Source organism: Lonchura striata, chromosome 4, assembly GCF_046129695.1.
Source record: "Lonchura striata isolate bLonStr1 chromosome 4, bLonStr1.mat, whole genome shotgun sequence".
NCBI classification, from domain to species: domain Eukaryota; kingdom Metazoa; phylum Chordata; class Aves; order Passeriformes; family Estrildidae; genus Lonchura; species Lonchura striata.
This window is the reverse complement of record NC_134606.1, coordinates 31,572,903-31,599,629: the sequence shown is the minus strand read 5'-3', so window position 1 is coordinate 31,599,629 and position 26,727 is coordinate 31,572,903. Positions and strand designations below refer to the sequence as shown.

The following is a 26,727-nucleotide window of genomic DNA, read 5'->3' as shown; positions in this document are numbered from 1 at the left end:
AAGTTAGCTGCTGTGTGCATGAAGGTTTATGAGATGATTAAGCCACCATATTTACACCTGGTTATGAAATTATTGTTTATTCAGTAATACTTGGGTTTCACAAGTGGTCAATGCTGTGGATGTATTCCCATGGGAAGGTTTTAAGTTGCCTGGCCTTTATAAAGAGAGAAGTAATACATAGTCCATTCTGTGTCACAAATGACAACAATGCTGTACAACAATCCGGAGCCGTGTGTATATTTGCATCTATTAATTTTAACAGACAAAAGTGCAAAATCACTTGCTAATTTCAGTGGATTTTGGTTGGGATTTCTCTTGATAAAGCCAGGTTCAAGTTTATTACACTAAATGCCAAAAATCAAGTTGTTTAAAAGACGCTACACAAAGAGGGCAGCAAAGGTCAGGGGGTAAAAAAGAAGAAGGCAACCAAATTAAAACATACCCACAAACCATCCATCATCACATTTTTCCATCACATCAATGACATCTCCCTCTCTGAGCTCCAATTCATCTTCGTTCCTAGGAGTATAGTTATATAGAGCCTGAAACCTTAAATAGGACAAATGAGGTATTTTAAAAAGAAGTAAGAGTTCCTTGCACTTTTGCTCAAGTAAAGCAGCTGGTTTAAACATTGAGAAAAAACATTTCTTGCAAATAGAGGGGAAAATAACTTTTTTTTTTTTTTTTTTGCCTGGTGGACTTGAGGGTAAGGAATGTATAGTAAATAAAAACCTTCATTAGAAAGGCAACTCATTAGACACTGAAGACGGGGTTTAAAGGCAAGCCTGATGGCTCCTCAACCAGTTTCAAAACCAGATATTTTATAGTTCAGCAACCAAACAGAGTGCTTCTAAAGGACAATCTAGATGTGCTAGGCCTGTAGCCTTCCATGGTCAGCACCTAACACTGTGGCTCTGCCTTTAAGCTCTGAGAAGCCAGGAGCAGGTACCCAGGACAGCAGCTCTCACACGCTGTCACTGTGCTGGGGGACCTCCCCGGGCTCTTCAGTGACTACATAGACAAGCCATCTTTGGGAGTGAGGGAGAGGCCTGAAACAAATCAGAGGACATATGGATGGAAACTCAAACAATATTCAAACCCTGAGCTGTGCTTCTACACCTGGCTAGGGCTGCAGATTGCAGGATGTAAGGTGGCTAAATGGCAAGAAGTGTGCAATTACTAAATCATTGTATTTCATTCCTTGCTAGCTTTAATTAAAGTTTTTTGAATTGAAAGAATAAACTCTCACTAGGGGGAACTGAAGGTTCTTGGGCTGACAGCCCACAGGAAGATTATTGCACAAGCCTGTAAGTCCTGCAGAGTCAGAATTGGCCTTTTTTCCTAAGAAACTGTGCCTCAGATATGTCTGTCTAAAAAGAAGCATGGTACAACAGCAGAAATTGGGAAAATTAATTTTGGATTACTGAAGCAGAACATAATTGTGTCTATCCTTTTCTCTTAAAACAGTTCACTGAGTTTTAAACCTTAACACTGTCAATGCACTTTTCCCAGTAAAACAAGATAGCCTGCTCATTGATGGGTTTATAATTTTAGCTAAGTTTTCATGGCTTCAGTAAGATGTACACTTTAGTAAAAAAAATTCCTGGTCCTGAAATCCCAATTTGAAAATCCTATATACAGACTGGTGCTAGGCTTAGTTTCATGATGGTCATCTTGAGTAAACTACACTTATTTTTCACATTGCTGATTCGGAGATTAGAAAAGGAAAATGTTCCAAGAAAAAAAAGAAAACCAATTTCTCTTGGTTTCTCATCACTGGCAGTCATCTTCCCAAGCCCCAAAAGTCTCTTTTTATATTTTAATTACTCTAACAGAATGGAAAGAGACTGGTTGTTTAAGCAATTATCTTTGGTAATTTGTGTAGCAGGAGTAAGAACAATCTGTGCAAAAAACTAAGTGGCAATAATATTTTCTTTTATGCTTATCATCATTTCAGGAAAGCAGAGCTATGGTGATATTCCAAAAAATAATTAAATGCAGCTTCCAAGGGGACAGGATTTGCAGATGTAATGTGTCATGAATAAGATTCAAGCCAATTACTTACTCAAGTACAGTAACAAGAACTTCCCAATGAGCTCTCTTTGAACTTTAGAAATTGAATCTAGTAATTTCTAGATATCCATTTAAAAACTAATTTATAGTAATTTCATTCTCTCTATGCTAATCTAGGACTTTTCTAAGTATGAAAACTCTACTAGCATTTACAATACTGACAGAAAACATATTCAAGAAAATTTATATATAAATTTAATATATTTCTATTTTTGATTTTGGGAATCAATAACTTTAATAATGAACTACTTATAATATATTGAACAAAATGAATTAGAAAATTATTGCTTTCAGAACTGAGTTAGGTGCTTCAGTATGCTCAGCAATTCCGACAGGAAACTGTGGTTTTAGTGAGATTGAATATCCAAATCTAATTATGTATTTGTGGTATATCTACGTGCCCCTCTTTTTGCCCCTCTTTTTCATCTTCAAATGACTAAGGAAAGCGTAAAAATATTTTTAGACAATAAACCTTAGGTACATTTAACGGAAAATTATCTAATAGGGCATATGCTGAAGTGCTCTGATGCTAAAGGAAGAATGGCTACTGGTTTCAGTGATCACTGAAGTAGGACCCAAGTGCAAGGCTGGGGGGGACAGGGATCAAGAGACAATCTTGCATTAAACTTGCATTTTAACTGTCAGTACTGAAATATCCCAAGCACTTAAAATAAGACTTGAGTTCTAGGTTCTTCTCCAGTTTTCAGGAAAGTTTTCTTGTATCTCATATTTGAATTGTACTTGTAAATCACACCAAAAAGTGTGAGCCTGTGTTCCTGTGATCAACATTATCAAGTTACTTTTTTACTCTCTCTTCACATCCAGAACTGTTTCTCAATAATTGTATCAAGTCAGTAAAGCAGATCAGTTGAATCAGTGTTGAATCTGTAATTGTCATTTTGCTGAGATGTAAAAATAGAGAGAATTAAAAAAGTCAGAATCTCTTCTGTAAGTACAGACAATGGAGAACTCTTAAGTTGCCATGTCTGGCTGCACTGAATGTAAAATTAAACAAATAAGGCTTTGCTCTCTGGGACTTTCTTGGCTATTTTCCTACATCATGCAGTTATCTATAAATCAGTGAAATCTCTTCATAATTTTACTTGGCAAGTTAAAAAATTAATCTGATGGTGTGCTGGCTGTTGGTTAAATGTTAGTGTTTGGTTTAGTAGACAGGAATTATACTTACGGTTCCCCCCCACCGTGTATGTTTTCATGAGAAAGCACAGGGCGCTGTGGCTGAAATGAAATGATTTGAAATGTAATACAGATTTGCAGTTTAAGGTCCAAATAGTTGGACAGGGGTGTAACACACAGTTGCTCAAGAGTTTGTATTTTACCTTGAGTAAAACCATGGCCCATTCGGCCCCCCTTCCAACTCACAAGAAATTCTTAAGAGACATGACCAACAACTGAATCTTGGCACATTTAAAGATCTGATTTTTGGAGGTCATAATAAAAACTAAACAAAACTGTCAACCTCATCAACAGTCCATTATATTTATAGCATAGTACAAAGCTGGAACAGAACCCTGCTGCCTCTTCACTGTGAAACAGAAATAACATTGGAAAAATAGGATGCAACTGATGAACATCATACATTTTTTGAGTGAAATATATTTTTAGATAAGCAGAAATAAAATCTCCTATACATAATGGCAGAATCTAGAATATTCACAGACGAACAACATAACAATTTTCATTACACACACAAAGTACTAACTTGGCAGGCATAACATGCTATGCTTTAACTAATTCTGTTTCATCTCAAGCCATGCAGGCTGTTTGGAGGCAAAGAACAGAAAAAAAAATTTGAAACAATACATTTAATTGTGTGAATATAACAATTAACACTTTAACAGAAGAAAGTAGTCTGTATTTCCAGTGCAAAGCTTTTTGAAAGGAACTATGTTCCTTCTTAATGGAGCATTACTGAGCAGTAATATTCAATACATCTGTATGCAATGGAAATGAAAAATACTAACCTTCTACAGAAACCATATCCTGCTTAGAAAGCCATTGATTTATACTGATTAGAATCTGGCTGGGGCCAGAAAGTGCAGGAGCAGCTGCTTGGAAAAGCTCTTGATAATGAGCAAGGATCGTATTCTCTGTTGACTGAGGATGCCCTCATATCTGTTTTGGGAATGTGAATATCAAACTCTGCTCAAAGCACTTTCTTTCATGAATTGAGTAAACTGCAACCTGATCTTTAAACCATGGAATTTGTTTTATTGCCCCATGGTTCTCTTGGTTTGACTATTTCAGTCACTCTTTTATCACTCTTGAAGATGATATAGTCTTCCAAGAGAGAAGGCAGCAGTAAACAATCCACAGGCTGATGGCAAAAATTGAACAGAAAAACACAGGATGTAGTTTGTTAGGTTTCTTTCCCTTTTTTCCCTTCTCAGCATCTCCAGATTAAATTAATTAAATTTCTTTTCAGCAGTTTCTATGAATATGTGCAGAAAATGTTGTGAAGAGTCTGTACTTTACAGTCTATAGAGTATACCTTTTAAAAGGTACCTAAATATGCAGGGAGGTAGATTGCAGGTTTTTTTTTTTTTTTAATCATATTATTGAATGCTAGGTGGGAAAGAGATTTTCAAAGGAAAAAAATTGTTCATACTATTTACTGTCTTCTCTCCCTCACTTAACTGTCCTCTGCCAGTGTACAAGAAAGATGGCTAATTTTTCTGAAGAATAAACAGTAAAGATTGCAAATTAAACAGTTCTCAGTACAACCTCCTTCAATTGCTGGCTTGTCAAGCAAGAGGAGAATAGTCAAAATGCTTTGTATTTAGACTGGAATCTGCCCTGATTTGCTGCTAATCTTTCATCTGGTCTGTATGCCAAAGCTGAATGCCAAATATAGAGATACGAAATAACTCAACTGAGGTTAAGGACTTCTCCTATAAATAATGGAAGTAAAAGTCCTAAGCAATGCTACAAATAAATTTAATGCTTTGAACATAATACCAGGAAAAAACTGGAAAGGTTAGTATTATCTTCTTTTTCTGCATCTGCTTCATAAAAGGTTCTATTGCTAATTAACCACTGTAGAAATAGATAAGAATCAAGATGACTTATGATTTTCAACTCTATGTTATTGCTGCAGAGAAAAGTCTTGTGACAAAATTACAAATCTTGCAGAAATAGGCTGAAGTGATTGGTGGTCTGAGCAGGGGGACCTTGGTGCTTGCTCTCTGTTTGGATGCATTCCACAGTAATACCCCAGCTGACATCCAGAAGCTTTCTCCCTGTTTTCTTTCCCTAAGCTCTCATTCCACATAAAGTTACATTGGCTGGACAAGGGACTGTTAACAAAGATGCCAAGTTTTCAAATGCACCTCAGTTTACCAGACTGTCCTATTTGCTAGAAAATATTGCAGGACCAAATCCCAAAAACATTAAGGGGTGTGCAATCAATTAAATGGTCCCAGTTGTATGCCTGATTTTCATGCATGATTGATACTGGACTTACATATAAAAGTTCTGCAGAGTCCTGAGTATGCAAATTAGGCACATGATATGTGCTCTTGTACTTTAGGAATTACTAAAGTAAGAAATATACTACACATTGACCAATATACTGGTTACATGTCATTCATTTGGAGTAACGTGCAAAATTAAAATAGGGCTTAATCCCTTTTTTACCAGATCTCATTCCTAGTTGGTCTTTTGGTTAGATGGTGTTTGCTACTACAAGAATCCCAGCCTTCCTAGGATTGAACTGGCTTTCTTCATTAGTGAAGAAAGTACTGTCCCCTCAATACCTGGAAGCAAACAGAGGTATGCCAAAAAGCTAAGACTTTGGAAGTTACACAAAGCTGCATATCTTAAACTAAGATTCAAATTTTAAAAAGGGAGACACCAGAAAGATGATCGCCTAAAATCAGCAGCAACAGCATGGAAAACAATTCATCCCATTGCCAGTTTTAAGATCTAAATGTTAAGAAACCAATGCAAAGGACAATTAAATCCTAAACTGAAAGCAAAGCATAAACCATAAATTCTCATCCCCTATCGTTTAGGTTGAGGGTGGATTTTTTGTGTTTGTTCCCCCCTCCCCTTCCATAATGTAGATTACCTTTTTGAGCAAAATCCATGCAAACTCTAAACAATCTGACTTCTGACTTTCTGGCTAGATGAAAGTATTAGAGTTATATTACAGTTATGTTACAGATAAGAAGTGAAAGGTCAAAGAGTATTAAAATCTGGAATGTTTGGGTAAAGAGGACAGTATTGAGTGAAAAAATACAGCAGAAGCAAAACATTTTGAAAAGAAGGACAGAGATTCAAAACCAAGAATTCAGTCTGGAATGGAGAATCAATTTTTGACTCTTGGAAGCTGTAATTTTAATAAACTAAAAATGCTTTGAAAGAGAGGAGTAATTTTAATAAAACTATACTAATTATAAAGAACCATATATAAACACCTTGTAGCACTGGAAATACCATTCTGTACTGCAGAGATACAGTACACTACTGGATTTTTATAAAACGTTCAGGCACACACAGACCTGTTGCCTTTATTCAGTCATAGCACAGAAGCACAACAGGAAGAAAACACAGCATACTGATAGTATTGAGACACTTGGGTAAAAGCAAAATACTGGGACACTGGACACTGAGCTCCTCGTCCATGGAAAAGCTGTTATTACACACTGGGCATCCAGTACCATACCCTGTGTGAATAGTTGTGACCTCTGACAGGTGAGTTGCAGGATCTCTTAGTCATCACTGGGCTACGAGGAGGTTTACCCATAACAAATAGCTCCCTCTTTAAATTAGCCTAGAAGAACCACAAAAACTTTGTCAAGCAAGAGTTCAAGAATGAAGCATCCTGGGATTTTTGTTGCTTCATTCATGCATGCAAATCAGACATGCTTTTCCTGATTAAAAAAAGCAACTGTTACAGGTAAGAGGGGAAATATTAATATACAGTATTTTCTCTTCTTCCACTGTATCTTTTTTCCTCAAGGGTTTCCTGCTCTGGCACAGATCTTTACATGTTACAATTAAAAGATTAATCCTGTATAGCATATGCATTTGGAACAGTTATTGCATGTGTAGCCTCTGAAGTAGCTCAGATAATAACACAGGAAAGCTCAACAGCACAGAGCGAATTACATCTGCCATACAGCACAGAGCAAATTACATTTGCCATTGATATTTCTAAGGTAGCATTTCTGCTACCTTAGAAATACCAATGGTAAATGTAATTCCTTGTTGTTTAACAGAACAGACCCCTTGGATTTGCATTTAGAAAGCAAGTAAATACGTGGTGGAAAGTACTTCATGAAAGTATCCTCATTTTGTTAGCACCACTACAAATCAACTTCATGTTTGTCGTAATTCAGTAATTAAGGGGTGTGAGTGCAGCCCATGTGAAATCTCATGGGCAGGGGTGAGTTGGCGGGAATGTGAGGAGAGTGGAGTGCTATATTGGAAACCTTTTCTTAGGTAATTGTGACTGTCAGTAGAATGTGACTAAACAAAAAAAAACCCAGCCCCTTCTTAGGAGATAGGGGTGAATAAGAACAGCAAAAAAGGTACCAAGAGAGGCTAAGGAGACAGAAAAATGTCAGCATTTCTCCTTAGGATATGTCTTCAGACTTCTTTTTTTTGGAGGATACATCCTTTGCACTAACAAAATGCGTAGTGACACTTCCCACCCATAGCTCCCTGTATTCCATTTAGTTTTAAGCTACATAGCAAATATATATATATGTGTGTGTATGTATATATGTATGTATTTTTAAATTAACAAAAGTTACTGAAGTATCAGTATACAGTTTAAAAAACATATATTCCTTCTATGTATATTCAGCTTGGATTAACACACCTTGCTCAAATAAGGGCAAAGAATATACAGGTCACCTAAAAAAAATATCAATGTAGAACGAGGAATGTTCTTAATTTTTCTGGTTAGGCTAAGCAAAACCACCAAAAGCACTCTACCAACTACTACATTATTAAAAGCTGCAGAAACAAGTACAGTACTCTATTTTACCCTTCTTTAAGGTGGACCAAACCTAAGCTCATGACAGATTCATCTCCTGGAGAGAAGCCTTATATCTCTTCCCCGCTTCAGAAAAAAATCAACAGATCTGTTGATCTTAAGACATCTTTAAGTACATTATGTCTGTGCTTTCTGTGAATGCACATTGTAAAATGGGGTAGATCTTAAGAAAAAAAAACAACCCTGTATTTATGACATAGATGTAATGATCACTTGTTTAGGATAGTTTCTCTTTACATTACTTTTTCTCCTTTTCATGAGCAGATAAATCTTCTGGAAGTCAGCACTGCAAATTAGTTTTGTCTTTCTACAGTAAATTTTCATTTTTCTGCCACAGAGCTTTGATGCTGACACAAACTGTAGTCCTGAAGAGGGAATAATCTTTGTCCAGTCCTTGACTAACAGAGCTGGTATTTAGAACATGACTCTCTACAGTGGGTTTTCCTGTGAAATTTATGACTTTTCTCCTAGGCTTTGAATTGAAATTGAACACAGAAACACAAAAATGTTATCTAGTTTCTGCATACTTGAATACAGTTCTGTTTTATTCAATTAACTAAGTTACATTGCTGTTATGGTATGAACTTGAAATTGAGTAGAAGGCTTTCTGCTTTCCTATCACTGGTATCTCCTTAAACTATTTAATTGTATTGCAATGGCTATAGTTTTACCTTATGTTTCACTTGAAAAAGGCCTATCAATCCTGTGTTTTTTATGTTATTTAGTATTAGTAGAGAAAGCAGTACATCTGAGAAGATCAAACTCAGTGTTAGCCTTGCAGTTGTTTAATAGACACAAAGATTTACAACAATCCATATTCAAGGGGTGCAGTTACCTTTAGCTGCAGTGAGTCTTTCTCCTGCTGATGAAAGGGTTTAGAGAGGAGAGGAGCTGAGAGGGAAGCAGTAGACAGGGATATTGTAGGAACGGAGTGGGAAGTAGGTGCCTTGGCAGAGGGAAATGAAGATTAGAAGAAAGATGGAAAAGAGGATCAGACTCCTGATGTTCCACCAGAAAGCAGAGCTGGTTTAAATGTTTAAGAAATATGAGAAGTACCTGCGCTATAAAACTGTGTTACAAAATCAGCTGAAGGATGTCAAATGCTTCTTAAGGGGACATGTAACTAACCTGAATAATCACAAATCTCATGCTAATCTTATTATTAGTCATCTACTTTTCTGGAAGACATTTTTGTGTTGGAAAGCATTAAAAAGTTGCCATTTGTGGCCACGGATTTCACCTCTATTCTGAAGTTTTTCTCCTGTGTTTTTCAGGTCATTTAAGGGTAGAAGGTAATTAGAGGGCAAAGTGTAATTAAATAGTTTAACATTTGACCTAAAACATATTGTTCTAAGCACCTGACTTGCATGCTGACAGTGAAAGCAACTACCTGAATAGTCTGTTGAAGTAAGTGCTGGACAGAAAAATGTATAGTTACATTGCAGCATTTAATGGCCAGCACACACGGGATAGTCCAGTGATGTACTGTCCCAAAGAGGAACAGGGGAGGGCTTCAGGAGGAAGCATTTGTGTAACTGCCAAACAATCTGATCTATTACTGTTAGTCAGATCCTCCTAACAGAGTCTGCTATAAATACATCAGCTGGTGAGCTGACACATGCCAGCACAACCTGCAGAGTCTCTGCAGCAGGCACAGAGAGTCCCTCACTCTGGAGGCTGTTGACACATTTGCTTGCTGGGGCCTCTCTCTCCAAAGGGGCAGCATGCAATGGGCTCGTGAGGGAAATGGTTCACTGGCTTTTCACATCAGAAGCTCCTCGGCAAGCAGCAAGGACAGGAGGGAAAGGAGCAACACAATTGATACATCATAGAATTTACAATGGTGCATATGCTGGCTTCTGAGAAGGGACTGTCCCCTAATGCTGACAATTTTTAATCACAGAGTTATAGAATGGTTTGTGTGGGAAGGGATCCTAAAGATCATCTAGTTCCGACCTCCCCTACCATGGGCAGGAACATCTTTCTTCTTGAACAAGCCTGCTCAGAGCTCAGTTTTATCAAATGCAATTATGTAAAAGTGTGCCTGTACACAATATGAACAAGGCAGAGAATATTTATACTAAATTATCTGAACACAGAAGTCAGGGTTGTCAGAAATTAAAATACCTTATCAATAGTTGGTGAAGTATATCCTTCGTAACAATCCATAGAATCTTCTTCACTTGCTATTGGGAATTCTAAATTGTCATGTAGCAGATCCTCCTCTATATACAGTCTAGTCAGTTCTTCTGTTGTATCTCCTGCTTCTCCAGAGGAATCTGATTCTTGAGGTTCTGACTGATCCTCCCTATTAAGTGACAGCTCTGCAGTACAGATTTCCTCTTCATTTTCAGCACTTGCAGCTAGCACACTGGACAAGGAACCTTCTTCATATGGCGAAGGGATGTTACAGATGGTGCTACGTTCACCTTCTCTTGTAGTATCTGACAAATCTCTAGGTACTTCAATAACTAAAGAGTCAATTATGCTTTCTAAGTCTTTATCTTTTCCTGACTTGGTATTGTTGCTAACATGCTTATATGCTATACCATGAGATGAGCTGGCTGAAGATGAGACAGAGGGAGATACAAGAGAGGACAGAGGAAGATCTGTAGGAGAGCTGAGAAACACCTCTGTATTTGGCATAAAGTGACCGTCCTTAATGTGGTGAATGCTATTACTTGGGGAGATTGCTACAGCTTGGGAGGTTGCTAATGCCAAAGAATTGAGTTCTTCTAAGTCACAAAGAAAACTGTCTGGAACTGATGCAGAAGTTAAGTTGCACATGCCTGAAGGTGAAAACCCAACAGTCCTTGAGAACAAGTCACTACAGTCAGCCTGGAGAATCTTTTGATCAATGTGTGACCAAGACGACGGAAGTTGTCTGGAAAGTGGGGTCAGTGCTTGGGAAGGCAACTTCAAAAATAAGTAAAACATGAGAATAGAAATAGATAAGCATGACAGAGAATTAGGATATGAGTAAACTGGAAAAGAAAAATGTCTGTGCCATCATCTGGATTACAGGGTACAATTTCAGTGACCATGGGTGTCTGAAATCACTACTATATGAATCAGAACAGCAGGAAAGACATTTGAAACATGAAACTATCGGGTTCTGGCTTAGGGCATAAATGTCAAACATGAAGACAGATCTGAATCGTTACATTCATGAAGGCAACTGCATTTGATCTGCTGAAGTTATGTTACTTATGGTGCTCTGTTAGTAAGCCTGTCACAGGTTATTAAATCATACAATTAATATTAATGAAATTTTCCCAAACCATTACTCTTATTTTGAGAACAGCATTTTCAGAAGTACACTTCAGATGTCATTATATACTTCTCTCCAAGCATAACAACTGAGGTAATTTCTAATTATTAAAATGTTAATACTTTTATTTTTCTTAGTACTTCTGAGTAAATGTTTAAGAAACATCTTTAATACATTGCATACTTTTATTAAGGCATGAGCAGCTGCTCAGAATGAATGAATTTGAGAATTCAGAATTAATTTGTTTTTCAAAATTAACCCTATTAGTTCAAAATGATGTCAACATTTGTGAAAGGTACATTCAGTTCAAACTGGACATAGGCAGTCAATGATGCTTTTAAAGTAGTGACAGCACAGTACACAAGAGTATGCTTTGAGTACCGTTACACAATATTGATTGAAGTATCCTTCTGGTAAAAGAAACGTCCTTTTCTAAGAATGAGAGACTGGTGAGTCACACGTACACAGCATCAGTAGATATCCATTGCTTCAGTAAATACTGAAAATGCATTTTTATTACTATTAATCCTCAAAATTAAATTTGAGCAAAAAATATTTTTATCTAATTGCTACAACTATCCAGAATAATTAGCTGTACACCTCTAAGTTATCTGGATGACTACAATTTCAAAAATCTACATTAATGTTGCAGAATAGGGAACTTAGTTTACTTACCTTCTGCTTGAGTTTTGTTGAGGCAAACAGCTTTATATTACAGTTAGACAAACCTTTGCTACAGAGTCTTCTGTACCAAAGTAAACAGTAAAGACTGATACAGTGTAGTCTGCTAAAGCAGAGTTAGGCTGCTACAGAAATACTCAGTCAATAATACTGCTGAGGAGATCTTACCATTTTTAGTTTCCCATGGCTATAAGCTGCACTAGATCTAAAGACATAGATGAATTACGCCAAGTTACAGAGAGCAAAACTTGCTCATAACTTGTCTTGCTTATTTATTTTACTGCCATTAGGCCAAAGAAATTTAGTACAATTGTCTAGCAACAAGGAGCAATATGTGGCAAAAATCTCCAAAGGAATAGAGAACCTGGTATCAGAAAGTGTGGTAAACTCTAGAACACCTTCAGGACTGATGAAATTCTTCTAGGTAGCCAAGAACAACATGCCTTCCTCATAGTATTGCCATTCCTGAATACAGCTGAATCCAGAAAAAAGATGTCTGTTTAAGAGTCTCAGTGGGTGGTGGTTTTTTTTTTTTTTTTTTTTTTTAACTTGATTCTTGAAGTATCCTATGTTAAAAAGAAGGCTTCTACCAATTTCCTTCCCTCATGAACTTATTTAGTAAAAGCTAATTTAATAACAGTGGTAGAATACTTTTGTAATATGGATGTAAATGCTCAACAAGGACTATGGATCTTCAGCAGGATACCTTAGAGAAGCCTGTTCCATAGAAAACAGGGAGAGGCATCTCTGGAATAGGGAGCACTTAAGCTGCCTCATTGACTTGCCTTCAGGACCCTCTGGATCCCTGTAACAATAAGGGACCCTAACTTATGAATATCTCAGTTGGCAGCTACAGAATTTGATGTTAATTGATTAGTTTTGTGGGAATAGAAGAGATAGGATCTAGTCTCTGTTGTGACATGTTCTGGAAAACCAGACAAGACCTGTCCCAGCAACTGTCCCAAATTAACTTGTACTTAGTAATAAGAAGTATTTTCAGAGACTACTGTTGCCTATAAATTATCTTTGGCTAGCTTTTTACAACCCCAAAGTAGTTAGTAAATGTGGAACTTATTTCAAAGTCGAAGCATATAGATGACCACCAACTATGGAAGTAGATAAGAATAGAAAAGGGGACAAAATCAAATGAAACATGAATTAATAGCAGGATAAAGAAGTTTGTAATTACATAAAAAACCCACTGCCCATGCTGAAGAGATAAACAGCAAAGGTAAAGATGAAGACCTAGAAAAGTTTCCATCTCAAATGTTCAAAGTAATTGATAACGAGTTCATTCTAAACACAGTTTGCATGCAGAAACTTCCTTAGTTTCTATCACTGCTAAAAATGTTATGTTCCCTGCACAGGTGAGTGCAAAGCCTCACAAATGAACGATAAACCAGAACACAGCAATCTTTCTGCAGCATCCTGTAGTATGATTTGTGATGATTATCTAGACTAGAAAGGAAAACAATTTGGAACCTACGGTACACATCTGGTGTGAAAAATATACAACCATAAAGGTTTGAATTCAAGTTCATTGACAATGTAATGACAGTCACCTCACTCCTAAATGAAACAATACTGTCAGTTTGTACCACTCCAAAGAATGTACCAACATTCTAGCTTCCTCACAGACTGTGAATGGCAAAAGGAGGAAGATTTTGCTACAGAGTCGCTGGCTGTTCTCCTTTGCTTCCAAAGGTACAGAACTGGTCTTGGCAAACTGTGTCCTGCATGCTTATGGAACCATAGGCTTTTAGGATGGTGTTATGGGAATCTCTTCACATTGTACTAATAAAAGTCTGCTAGACATACCCTTAATGCTTAAATTCTTGTTATAATTTGCAAATTATTGCAAATAATATTTGCAAATTTGCAAATTATTCTTGCAAATATTTTTTTTTTTCCTGTTGGCTTGACTTTTCTGCCCAAATTTCATCTGTGTCTACTAAAAATAATGTAATAGCCAATGAAGAAAAGAGCATAAATCCTGGCAGAATATGAGACACACTTGACTATAAAAATTATTTATTAATGTAGTGCAATTTTACCTGTGCAAGAAAGAAAATGTTGTGTAACTCACTGCCTAAGTTATGTACAATGTTAACAAAAAAATTACAAGTCCTTCTAAACCCACTCTAGGGGTGGCAGCTAACATCGGAAAATCCTTACCTTAGTTGAACTTAAATGATGTATTCTGTCACTAGAATAGCTTTGGGGTATTGGAGGGTCAGGATAGTCATCAACACCTTTTGATGGATTCTTTTTGATGACTTCTACATAGGAGACAGGGAAGATGCCTTGTTTGTTGGTTCCTGGTATTTTACCTTCATACCAGTTTTGATCAACTCGCTTAAGAAGAATTACTCTGTCTCCCTGAAATGCATTTTGAAAATGGATTATACATTGAAAGTTAATTTTGTATATAACAGATATTATTTTAACACATAATAGTATCTTCCTTACAGTGGTGCTTCCCATCAGTCTTGAGCATCATCTCCATATTCCCATTTTTCCTCCCATTGCTAATAGCCATATATAAAACTACCATCCCAGTAAAATGAGGGGTTAGGCATGGACTAAAAATGCTGTTCTTTCTTCTGAGGGGAATCTTATGTAGTCTGCTCCTCTTGCTTGGGTGATTACCATTAACACTTTTAATTGGAACATAACCTGTTTTAATTGTTGGCCAAACCATCAGCTAATGCCCCAACTATAGTATGCATAGACTGATATGCCCATTTTTTCTTAAGAGTGATAAAAGTCAAACAATGAAATTCATGCAAGTGCTTTGTTCAGTAAAACTGGATTAAGTGAAGGTAGTAAACTAAAAATTGTGAGTCTGTTGTAAATATGAGAGAAATAAGTGCTTTTCCTATGTAAAATGGGCAGGGCCTCACTGTTCTTGGAGACTGTAGAAATTGAAATGGGAAACATCAACTTTATATTCAAACCTTTTACTTCATGAGCTACACCCTTCTTTGGTTTACATGATGTTCTTTTCACCAGATCTTTCTGAAACAAATCCTTGCCTATTAATTTTGTGTTTTTTGGGTTTCTTTAATTTTGTTTCAGTAGTTGATGTGTGGAATTCACTACAATTGACTTTAGTGAGATGGAACCAAGGAAAACCAGTGTAAATCAACTATCCAAGCAAACCAAAATTGGGCTGTCAAGATTATGATCACCCAATAATCACAAAAGCTAATTTTAGAAAGAAATAAAACATTAAATTACCCCCAATCTCTAATTTTTCTACGTTGCTATTCCTGGGGTTTTTTTAGACCTCTCTGACTTTTACAAATGTTTAATGAATAAAAAAACACCCATTATTTTCAGTAGTGTTTGATTAGGCTGTAGGTAAGCAACAAAAATCTCTATCCTTACTTTTTGTTCAAAAGAAAAATAAACCACTGAAAAGCTTCTATCAACACTAATTCTTAAAAAAAGACTCCAAAAAGTAAGGGGCAGAATTTCCCAGTGGATGAGAAGTACCCACTACTTACAACTAAGTATTTAATATCTGCAATATAAAATTTCTCTACAGTATTAATATTCCAGTGTCTAATAAACTTCGGAAATTAAACAGTTATTTTGTTCATATGCAATAGGCAACAGGATATGCATACGAAAGATAACAGAACATTATAAACGAAGAACTGTTATTAAATAAAATATTTACAATCACAAAAATATCTCAGGCTTTTTAAAAAATCTTTTATCTTCTGTAATTTTCTATTTATTTTGCATTAAGATCCTTACTATAATAATTGTGACAGGCAGGAATAATAATTAAATAAAGGAATAGATAATTGAAGTGAAAATTCAAAATTTAGCTGGATAGTTAGCAGATAATTACATATGCTACTCTGCCACAGTCCAAATTAAAGGCAAAACACAGTTACAGTATTTGCAGCTAGCTGAGACACTGCAAGCCAACAAGCTATTATGTTAGAGTTTCCTACCATGGCATTGCTTTGTGCATTGCACATCTTGAATGCAGAATGCAAAAAGCACAGTATTTACCTATATATAGATTCTGTGTAGCAGGAAACATTACAATGGTATTTTGGTGGAAGATAGTTCTCAACTGTACCTTTCTAAGTGATAACTCCACATTTGTGTCTGCGCTGAAATTATATTTGGCAACAGCTTCTCCAATCTCTCCAATCTGTGCAGGGGGAGGTGGCCTGGCAGGCTGTGCTTTTTCTGGGGGAGAAAGTTTCTAAGGAAAAAGAAAAACCAGATTTTCGTCATTCTCATGTGGTTTGTGGACCTATTATCTAAATTAATTAAAGGAATTAAAACAAAGAACAAACCTCAACATAAGAAATTGGGAATATTCCAACTCTTCCATGGTGCTCACCCTCATACCAGTTTTGATCAATTTTCCTGAGGATATAGACAGTATCTCCTTTCTTAAAGGACAGCTCTCTGTAACAGATTTATTTATAACAGATGTTTATGGCTTTACATTTAACTCTTCTCCCTGCATGGTTCCTGAGATCTTTATAGTTTGGAACTGAAACAGAATGTAACAACTAAACATTTGAAGAAAAAGTGTCACAGCTGTGGTACATTTATCAGTTGATCATAACACATAAAATCAAATGACTCGCATTTATGAATCTCACACAATATCTATAGGTTACAAAGGCCTGTCTTACATTGTGATTCCAAGGAAGCATTGCTATTACCACCAGAGAACTTAGTATAATGTGTGCATGCTAGTATGATGTTTTTGGGATCACCTGTTTAAGTACTGCTTTTATGACAGGCATCAGAGAGGTACTTGGTGTATTCTTTATGTATTCAGCATGGAAACCACAGAACGTATTCCACATCTTTATGGCTTATCATTATCACTGCTCTACACACTTCTTTTTCATAGCAGCTATTCAGAAGCATGATACACACAGGATTATGTTCTCACCATTTCTCGATACTCAGAGACTATGCTATGTTAAATGATGGATACAAAAAAAAGATACTTTTAAAGTCACTAAGAATATTTTCAGATCCTGGCTTGGGAGAACTTTGCTGTATCATCCATTTGGTGATTCAAGAACTAATGTGCTGCTCTGGTAATTTCAGCTGTGAATTTTGTCTTGACATAGCTAATGTAATTCTAGTGTCTATATTTGGTCATATTTAAAAATTATTTAAATGTCTTGGATCACTGGAACAACAGCAGAAATGAATTGTAGACACTCTACTTCAACTCCTCCTAAATCAGTGGTTCCCAATATTTTGTTACAGACACTGCTTTTCTGCATGTCATCCTGTGACATGCAGAAAGCCTGTGTATGTTAAGACAGACAGGAAGAGGCTGAAGTGTTACACAGACTTTTGATAAACTCATTATCTATGACAGGAGTTTAAACAATTTACCCTCTGCCACCTAAACGTTATTCACAACAAACAAGAGCATTCAGTGTGTGTCCTTCACAACCTGTGCTCTAGAAGGCTGAAGATGCACAGCTGTTCATGTGTTCAAACAGATACAATGGAGAATATAGTAACTTGAGATAATTTTATTATAAAGTAACTTTTCACACAGTTTGCTAGTGCAGGGACTACTGTGACAGCAAGCAAGGTCCTCATGTCCATGGCATTCGCTGTTGAAACTGGATCAAACACCACTTAAGTGGTAGAAAGAGTTTGCTTGAATTATGAATTCTTGAATGAACAAAAGTCTAGTACTTACTTAGAAGTTTGAGCTTTAAAGTCATATACAGCTCTAGCTGGCAGTTTCTGAAAAACAGGTGAAGTGATTAATACATTCAGGTAGTATTACTATATGATAAATGTGTTTCGATTTTTAAAAGGTGACCAAGATCCAAAAAGAACAGGATGAGCTTTACAGTGGCTCTTGAAGAAACAGGCAATGAAACATGAAACATACATTTTTTTTTTTTTTAAGGCAGGTGTTTGGGACTTAGTGTTCTAAACACAGAAATAACTAAATTTTAATGCAGACTCTTTTGCAATTTGATGCTTAAGAGAAGTACCAAAACAAATAAAAAAGTTAATTATGTCAATGTGACTTTCAGTCAAGTAGATCTCTAGGCGCAACAGAAATACACATACTTAATATTCTGTAGTATTTTAGGTGCCTTTAATGTAAACTTGTTTTCTGCAGGCTAATTTCAATTGAAATTATGCATTACATTTATATATATATACACACACATATCCACTGACAGCTGGAAATGGTTGGAATATTTTTAATTTCTATAATTACATTCATAGTTTTAAGAAAGCACAGTACTGGAGGTGATCTGAGTCATCTGTGCACCTCTCTTGCTATCACACGCAATCACATAATAACATTTATTTCATACATTATCAAATTCTTTCACCAAGTACATGTAAGCTCAATACTGTTTAAAAAAAAAACAACCCTGTAAAACAGCCCTAACTCTCCTCACCTGTATGGCTGACACACTTCCACTATTTTCAAAGCTGTAATGAAAATATGAACTGATCTGACCCAACAGTTTTACTCATGGACTGTCTGCATCTGACAGCACCAGATATTTCAGAGGAAGTGAAAAGCAGAACCACATGAGGGCATTTGTTAAAATTATTTAGTCTTGCTCTGCAAGTATTGCCCAGATAAGATGACCCCATTCTAATAAATGCCTCTCTGGGATGTACTAGTGACTAGAATGAGCTGATGATGCTATTTCTGAGAGATGCTACTTGTCATGGTATTTGCACGTCTTTTTATGACAGGAATCAAAAGGGACACCTGTAAATTTTACATTTTACCTTTATTCCAGGCCAGGTGTTCTTGATTTGGTTCTCTCCGTTCTGGTCATTTTAAGACTAGCAAATCTAGCACACCTACAGAATTGTCCTCACTATAGCAAGAAGTCCCTGAAGTTATTATAGGGATCCTGTCAACTTGAATTTTGCCATACCAATATGATTTTTCCATTACAGATCTCCTTCAAATAAGATAGCCCAAATTTAAAAGCATTTTTCTGTTCTTTGCTGTTATTAAAAACGCTCTTTTAGACAGGGGGGGAGGAGGTCTTTTAGACATGAATCAACATATGATTCATATCAACTGCAGCTAAGCTCCATTCAGTCTTTCCTGATTTTGGTACAGCTGGTATTGTAACTATTAAAGCAAATAACAGAAAAAGTGGATATTAAAAGAACAGTGCAGCTATTTAAATAAAAAAAATACTTTGAAATGTACAAAACATACTGGAAATAGAGATGCCTTTCTTCTTTAATATTTTTAAACCTTTTAAAGTGATCTTAAAAATGTCTTGTAATTTAAGTATTTTATGTATTTTCAAATTGAAATATTATTTTCCATGTCACAAGATTCTTTAAAAGAAACATACAGTATGGCTTCTGGAACTTTTTTTAGCCTGTATTTTGTAATAAGAAATCTTTTTTTTTTAAATAAGACTTTTAATCAAATTGCAGAAACATAAGCATGTCAGTGGGGTATAAATGGATCTGAATTCAGTTCTAACCATACCACCATTTATCAAGGTATATAGCCCAGAGCAAAATCTTTTAAATTAGTAATTAAAACATAGTCACAGTTTACGTTGTTTGGAGAGAATTTATAGTTCTAGATCCATAAGCATTCTTAAGATACAGAATAATATATACTGTATATATTTTATATTTCAATATGTACTTTTCAGTGATGCTTAATGTTAATGTTACTTTAAAGGTGGTACACCTCCTTCCATTTCCTCTTCCAAAACATTACTACAAGCTGTCAGTATCTAATTACAATCACCAACTGCTACAGATGTTAGAGGCTCCTCTTAGGCTAACTGGTTTTGTCTAATCCACTAACAGTAGTGGTTTGCTGTCCAAACAAAAATAACAGTGAAATATAGGTGTTTTGAAACTACCAAGGTAGTTTCTTTGTGTAATACTTTGGATTTCTGAAGAGCCTTTCCTGAGTCAAATCTGTTATTTTTCTCTGCTCCAAACACACACTCCAATCAGTTTTGACAATAACTAGTGAGTTTATGTCCATGTCTATTTAATAATGAACAGAAGAATAAAGCTTATCTTACAAAGCTTGATATTATTTTAATTTCTTGAAGTACCAAACTCCTTAATGAAAAAGGAAGATGCTGTTCCTTTGGTCTGCATCATTATATAGTCTTAAAACCAAGACAAATCTTGTCTCAAATATGTTACCAATTTTCCATATGGATATTGCTGTGTTATTTATTGTTTCACTACCTCTTTGTCTGTAGTTCCTCTTCTCTCCCTTGGAGTACATCGTCCCACATCAGTGAAAGCAGAAGAATAGCTTCCAGGAGACTCCTGGTCTACTGGAAACAGAAATTATGTGAAACTATGATAAACAAAACCATTCAAACCTGTGATGCTGCTTGCTTTCATTTAGGGGGGTGAAAAGATATTGAAATATATTATTTTACATTTAATAGAAAAGCATGTGATGTGATGGTTAAGAGCACCTTTAAAGGAAAAAAAAAAACTAAATCAAAAACAAAAACCAAAACTAACTTTAAGCAAAGGCTAAGGCTGTCCTCTGATCCAGAGCAGAAGAAACTATGACTGGGGATCAAGAGAGTGCATTTATGCCTTGCTGTGTAAAGGGATGCTCCCCTGCTGGCCAAGTGGAAGACATGACAGCAGTACTCGGACTCCATCAGGTTGCATGACATTGTTTTGGAATGTCAGCAATGTAAACACATAATTACATGCACAACACATGATTCAAGCATGCCTCAATGAGAAAATGTGAAGAAGCATTGTTTCCTCCTAAGTGATCTAAAATGCATTTCTACTTTACCAGGGGCACATGTTAGGCAGCACAAGGGAATTTAAAAGGATGTTACTTGATAAAAACAACTCTGATTTAAGAGATGGAACACAAATCATATTACTCACCAATCTATGTGGCAGATTTTTCTAAAGCACAGTTTACCAATGTTTATTATAGGATGGTGAATATTTTCTCATGTTTTGATAAGGATAAAATCAAAGTCATATACACTGTATAGCTCTGCAAGTTGCAAATGTGAAATGAAAATAGAAATACTTAATGAACTGTCTCTTAACTTCTGAGAAATACTGTTTTAGTCTCCTACTACCACAATGATACTTTCTAGTGAAAATGTGATTTATGTTTGTCTTCCTTTGACTTCATTATCATGATCTGTTGTTACCAAGCTCATACATTTCTGAAGAAATAAAAGTGGAACAAAGAAAAGAACTGAAAGCATCTCATCCATTCAAATTGGTTTTTGGCTAAGCCACAGAATGTTGTGGCTGTTGATAAATAAAGTGGAGGTAAATAGATAATTTTATTATTTATACCATTGTTTGTAAGCATATCTATCAGAGTCCCAGTTCTGAACAGCTTTTTTGATAAGGCATGTGCTCCTGAATGAGGATGTACACCTACTGCATAAATCTAAAGATACAATGAATGACTCCAAACACATCTATTTTTTCCCTTAAATTTCTAGCAGTATGAGAAGGATATTGGAAAGGAGGGAAAATGTAGAAGCTTTAGGACAAAAAAAATCTCCTCTTTTTTTCTACAGTTCCTTATACAGTCAATACTGATAGTTTTTAATCATCTGCTGTGACCTTCAGGTCTCTGTGGCTATAAGAGATGCACACAGATCCAACAAAACATGAAAACTTGATTAGAAATAGAGCTCAGCCATGACCAGTGCTGATAGAAACTAATGGAATATTCTGCTTTACTCATTCTCCACGCTGCTTTAGGGATATTAATGTTAACAGAGTGTATTGCTTTCCTCATGCCAGGCTCCTTCATAGCTGCAAAAGCTATTAGAAATCCACATTTTCTTTACACTATGGATTTCCTCGTTTTCCTAGATTAGAAAATTCTCATTTAGCAACTACAATATGTGAAAAACACATTTTTCAATAACTTCAGTCTTATTATGTAGTACTGTCTGCCAGGATTATGATCAGGCCTTGAGTATGACTAATTAAATTCTGAACTGCGTTTTTTATCTGTTTTTTACCAAATTTGTTTTTCTAAATATGTCTATTACAGTAAGTTAAGAAAAGATGGTAATAGCTACAATTCTGATTTCTCTTGAAATACATATTTATTATTGTGCTACTTGCAAAAATTACACAAAAATATGCGAGAATAAGGATAAGATGGGCCTGATCAAATATTGCATAATTTCTATATTAAAGACATTCTCTCTTACATCTGTTTTGGATTTCAACAATATCTTATAAGCATTTTTTTTCTTTTTTTTTGATTAAAATAAAAGAAAAAAATAAATAAAAAAAAAAGAAGCAGAGCAACAAACTACTCAAATCAGTAACTTTAAAAACAGATTGGTCATACTTACCCTGACAATTTCATTCAAGTTTTGATTATTGAGAAAATCCCTTCTAAGAAAACAGGACATTTCTCAAAATTCATAGACACTTTGAAATTCTATGAAAAAAATTAGTTTTGCTGCCACAGAAATTGGAAATTGTTTGAACAGTGGAAATGGAAACTTCCTAAAATGACCTTAACATCTATTCACAAAAAGTAACACAAAGTAGCATATTCATAAGAAAACAGAATTGATTTTCTATGATACTGGCAGAATTAACAGCATTTTTATCACTTAGATTTAACAAAATTATATTGTAAAACACATTTTAGATTCACATTCTTTTTTTCTTAATGATAAACAAAGGTTATTGGCATACTGTTTTCAGTTTCACCAGCATCTTATGATGCATAAATTCACTGTTTAGTATCATCATTATAATTTATAGAAATAATTTCATTTCAATTAGTTGAAATGCACTGCTACTTCAGTTGTCCTGATTACTGTATTTTGTGAATAGACAGCAAATTTATCTGTCCTCAACACCTCTGTGAAAATGATGTCCTTCACTAACAATTCTGTGGGATGAAAGCTTCTTATGGATGACACAAAGTGGAATGAGAAAGGGTGGGAAACACAGGGAGTAAGGTTGGATAAGTCAATCACAAGGATAGAGGAAGAAAGTTAATCCACCTTGGAAACACAGTGCACTATCATTGTTGTTAGTTGCATCGATGTCTGGAAAAGAGGCACTAAGAGGTAATCTTCCACAATCATTCTGGTACAGTGGACAATGGATAGCACCATCTTGAGGCAGTGGATGAAAAGGCTGGTGCGTGGGACTCTTTTTCAGAGCCTTAAGAGATGAATTCCTTTCTGGAATGTCTGGAAGCAGCTCAGTAATAAGTCTGTGTAATATACTGTTGTCGGGCAAGCTTCCCCGCCTTTTCTCAGCTTTAATTTGGTCACAGATGTCTTTAAGTGCAGAATCTAGTGCTTCAAACACTGATGACTTGCATTTTTTCTTTTCAGTTTGTTTTTTAGGAGCTGCACTTTTTTTCCTCCGGAAAGGCACTGGACTGACGAGGAATGCTATCTTAGACAGGCCGGATTCTGCTTCCTGTCTCCTTGGATCTTCAGTGGTTTCTTGCTTAGCCCTTTCATGTTTTAGCATGGTGGTGAAGCGGGTATAGGATGCTGGGCATCGCCCTTTGCAGGAGCTGATGAGATGCCTATGGTGGTGGTGATGGTGGTGGTGGTGATGGCCTGATCCATAAAAGCTTTCAGATGAAGTGAAGGAAAAATGATCAAAATCACTTTCACTACAAAAGGATGAACCCTCTATCTGGATAAAGTCACTGAGATCAGAAACCACTCCGTCTTGATCGCTGTCTGAAAAATCTATATGTGATCGTTGTGGCTCATCACTGGTCACTTCAATATGAATTGGCACCAGGGTTTTAGACTTGTAGCTCCGTTGTACCTGAGTGGGATGTCTGACTGGAGTTTCTTCTTCCAGCAGTGATTCAATAGAAAATCGCCTCTTTGGACACAAGCCATTTTTAGGAGGCTCTAATGTAACAGTTGACAACATGTCATCACCAAGGTTCGGCATTGATTTTGACTTCTGAATTAACTTTTCAAATTCAGATATTCTCGTTGGCACCATGTCTCTGGGCACCTCCTCAGTAGAAGACTCTCTCCAGCCTTGAAGAATCCCTTTGTGCTGTTCTTTTTCATATTGCAGTATTCTGGACTTGACAGAACAAATCACCTCAGAATTCATCAAGTCCTTGCGATTGATGCGGTGCATCTTTTTGTACATCTTCAGGAAACCTGGAGCATCATGTGCAGATCTGTGACGAACTCTTGACCTACCACTACCACGGCCCTCAACACATGGGGAGTTCCAGTTCATTGAACCAATTTCTTTGGAGTCCTCCTCACATAACAGAGAGCCCATGCTTTCAGCCTTGGCCTGTGCATCGGGATAGCTGTCGTGATCATCTGTTAACAGGTCATCACAGCTACGGGATTTCCTCTTTGGAGAAGCAGCTTCCTCTGTGCTACTCCAGACTTCTGCATTTTGGCGAGTCATTTGCCAGCCATTCTTGTAGCTGGTTGCCCTTCTTGAATCATTTGGAACAGCTAAATGTTGTCTGTAAGTGCTACAGTAATCTAATTCATTTGAGGTGTTGTGGTTGTGCACTGAGTAACTTAAAAGGGATGGATATACTTTGCTAATATCCCCACCTTTATAATCCATAGAGCAGCATGATAAAAAAGAAACATTGCCAGAAATTAAAAGATTCAGAAAGTTGGAATTAGCATCAGTAAGTATTAGAAAGACTAGAAAAGAGAAAGCAATTAGTGCATCTATCAGCTTAGGTCAGTACATAGTTTGTTACAGCCTAGGACAGCAGAGCTAATAATTAAGTTATTTTCCAGCTGCAAAAATACATTCATGAATAATTTGAACAACAAAAAGAATTCCTTATTAATTATGGAGATGTTATTTCCTCTACGACCCCTGCCATCAAAGCAATATAAGAAATGAGGCCTTAATTGGGGATTAATTGGGATTTTTAAGCAGGTCAAGACAATAAAAGCTGCAAAGGTTTTAAAGAAGCCACACAACAAATCTAGACCTCAGGGTAATACGGACTTTTCCACCTGGGCATTCTGAAAAGGTTGTTTACGGTTTTTAAGCTGTATAATGCTCCAGGTTCACAGAATCCACATATTCTAAGATTGTTAAAGATAAATCTTTGTATCAGATCAAATAGGAAATTTCTCCAAGTCATTCAGAGGTAGCCTGTTCCTTCCCTGGTGATACCACTGAAGGGAGAAGTGTTTTATACAGCTTATTCAAAGCAGAACAAGGCAGCTCAGGAAGTGCTATTCAAGTGTAAAGGAAGGTGTATTCATTTACTCAGCCTAACCACAATGCAGAAGTAAAAATAACCCTTAGATTGACTTCCATAACAAAGGCCTGAATTTTCAAGCTTTAAGACATATTTTTATGTGCATGGTAGATCTAGAAGACACTATGAGACAAATCTGGAACAGTGGTCTTTCATAATGATACTGAACTTTCAAAAATAGTTTCAACTGGCAACATTCAGTTCAGGAAGGGTGCTTCAAACAGTTCAGTCTGCTTTCTAAAAAAAATTAAATCTAGACCTGAAAGTGAAAAACTTGAGTTCAAAATTCATGCTGATCAAACAGTTTATAATGTGCTCCTTCTTTAACAAATTGGTTAATTTTAAGAAAAATTAACATTCTACAGGGGTCATAATGCTGGGAGAGAACAGTGTCAGCTTCTGAAAGCTAACTGGCTGTGGAAGCTATTCTCAATGGAAGGATTTGCAAACACAGGAAGTGTTGAAGTCATGCTTACTACTTGTTATTGGTGGTGGAGTCAAAGGCACATGCAGACAAGTGGAATTTATCAACTTTTTACTGCCTGGTCTGGTAAGTCAAAAGGATGAGTTAATCCACTTTTAAAATTACTGCTATAACATTTAATGTTTTAAATGTTTAAAATACATTTGCTTTTCAGCCACCTCACTCTCAATGTTCCTCACTGCTTTTCTTTGACACTTTCTGTTACAGTCTGGATGTTATGTTCTTTTCACTGAGAATTTACTGTTACAGAAGTATACTGATTAGTATAGCTACAAAATAGAGCAGTTAAGAGAATAATGATAATAATTTGAACAGAAGGAGACATACTGTATGCAGTATTATTCTATATATTATTTTATGTTTTACTGGAAGCTTTTTGTATTTCTAGAAAAAATCAAACCTCCAAACCCACATGAACTGACTCTATGATCTCTTTCTTGAAGAGATGTGGAAAACAGTAACAGGATGGTGAGTTACTTACAAAAATAAGCTAATTAGATTGCATCAACTGTACTATATACTTCCAAGGATTTAGAAAGTAAAAAATCAGACTATGGATGCTTTCTTGATTAAATTAGGTCCTGATAACTATGAATATTTTCTTGATTACATTAGGTCCTGATAACAGCTTAGACATCAGCTACGAATTTAAAAGGTCTGCTAAGCTGGACACACACCTTTAATCTTACAGGTTATTTGTATCAATTTACTTTCTCAATATAATACAAATAGTTTTAAAATCACAATCTAGTAAGAGAGAAGTAGAGTTAATAAAAATATTAGGGTTTATATATTGTGGTAGAATTATATATTGTGGTAGTCTTAGTCAATTCTCTTTTGTTAGAACAAGCAGTTGAAACTGGAAAATCCTTATTACAAATTCAGTTTTTCAGCTTAAAATTACACCTGTAAGAATAAAAATGTCAGCCTTTCAC

At 35.9% G+C, this 26,727-nt stretch overlaps 1 protein-coding gene across 27 annotated transcripts in view; it reads right to left on the bottom strand.

Moving 5' to 3' along the window:
* Positions 1-26,727, bottom strand: part of SORBS2 (sorbin and SH3 domain containing 2) — a 144,547-nt gene that overhangs the window by 2,357 nt on the left and 115,463 nt on the right. For 7 of the 27 annotated variants that reach the window (XM_077782879.1, XM_031504737.2, XM_021540824.3 and 4 more), the window contains 8 exons: positions 23,078-24,637; positions 20,283-20,371; positions 17,761-17,807; positions 16,373-16,487; positions 16,150-16,278; positions 14,226-14,429; positions 3,263-3,312; positions 443-549 (listed from right to left, as the gene is read on the bottom strand). In XM_077782879.1, coding sequence (XP_077639005.1) covers positions 443-549; positions 3,263-3,312; positions 14,226-14,429; positions 16,150-16,278; positions 16,373-16,487; positions 17,761-17,807; positions 20,283-20,371; positions 23,078-24,637 — 2,301 coding nt within the window. Of the gene's footprint in view, positions 1-442; positions 550-3,262; positions 3,313-6,760; positions 6,869-8,932; positions 11,015-14,225; positions 14,430-16,149; positions 16,279-16,372; positions 16,488-17,760; positions 17,808-20,282; positions 20,375-23,077; positions 24,638-26,727 lie in introns of those variants that run through there. The other 20 variants (XM_031504735.2, XM_077782875.1, XM_077782874.1 and 17 more) reach the window with 10 other exon arrangements.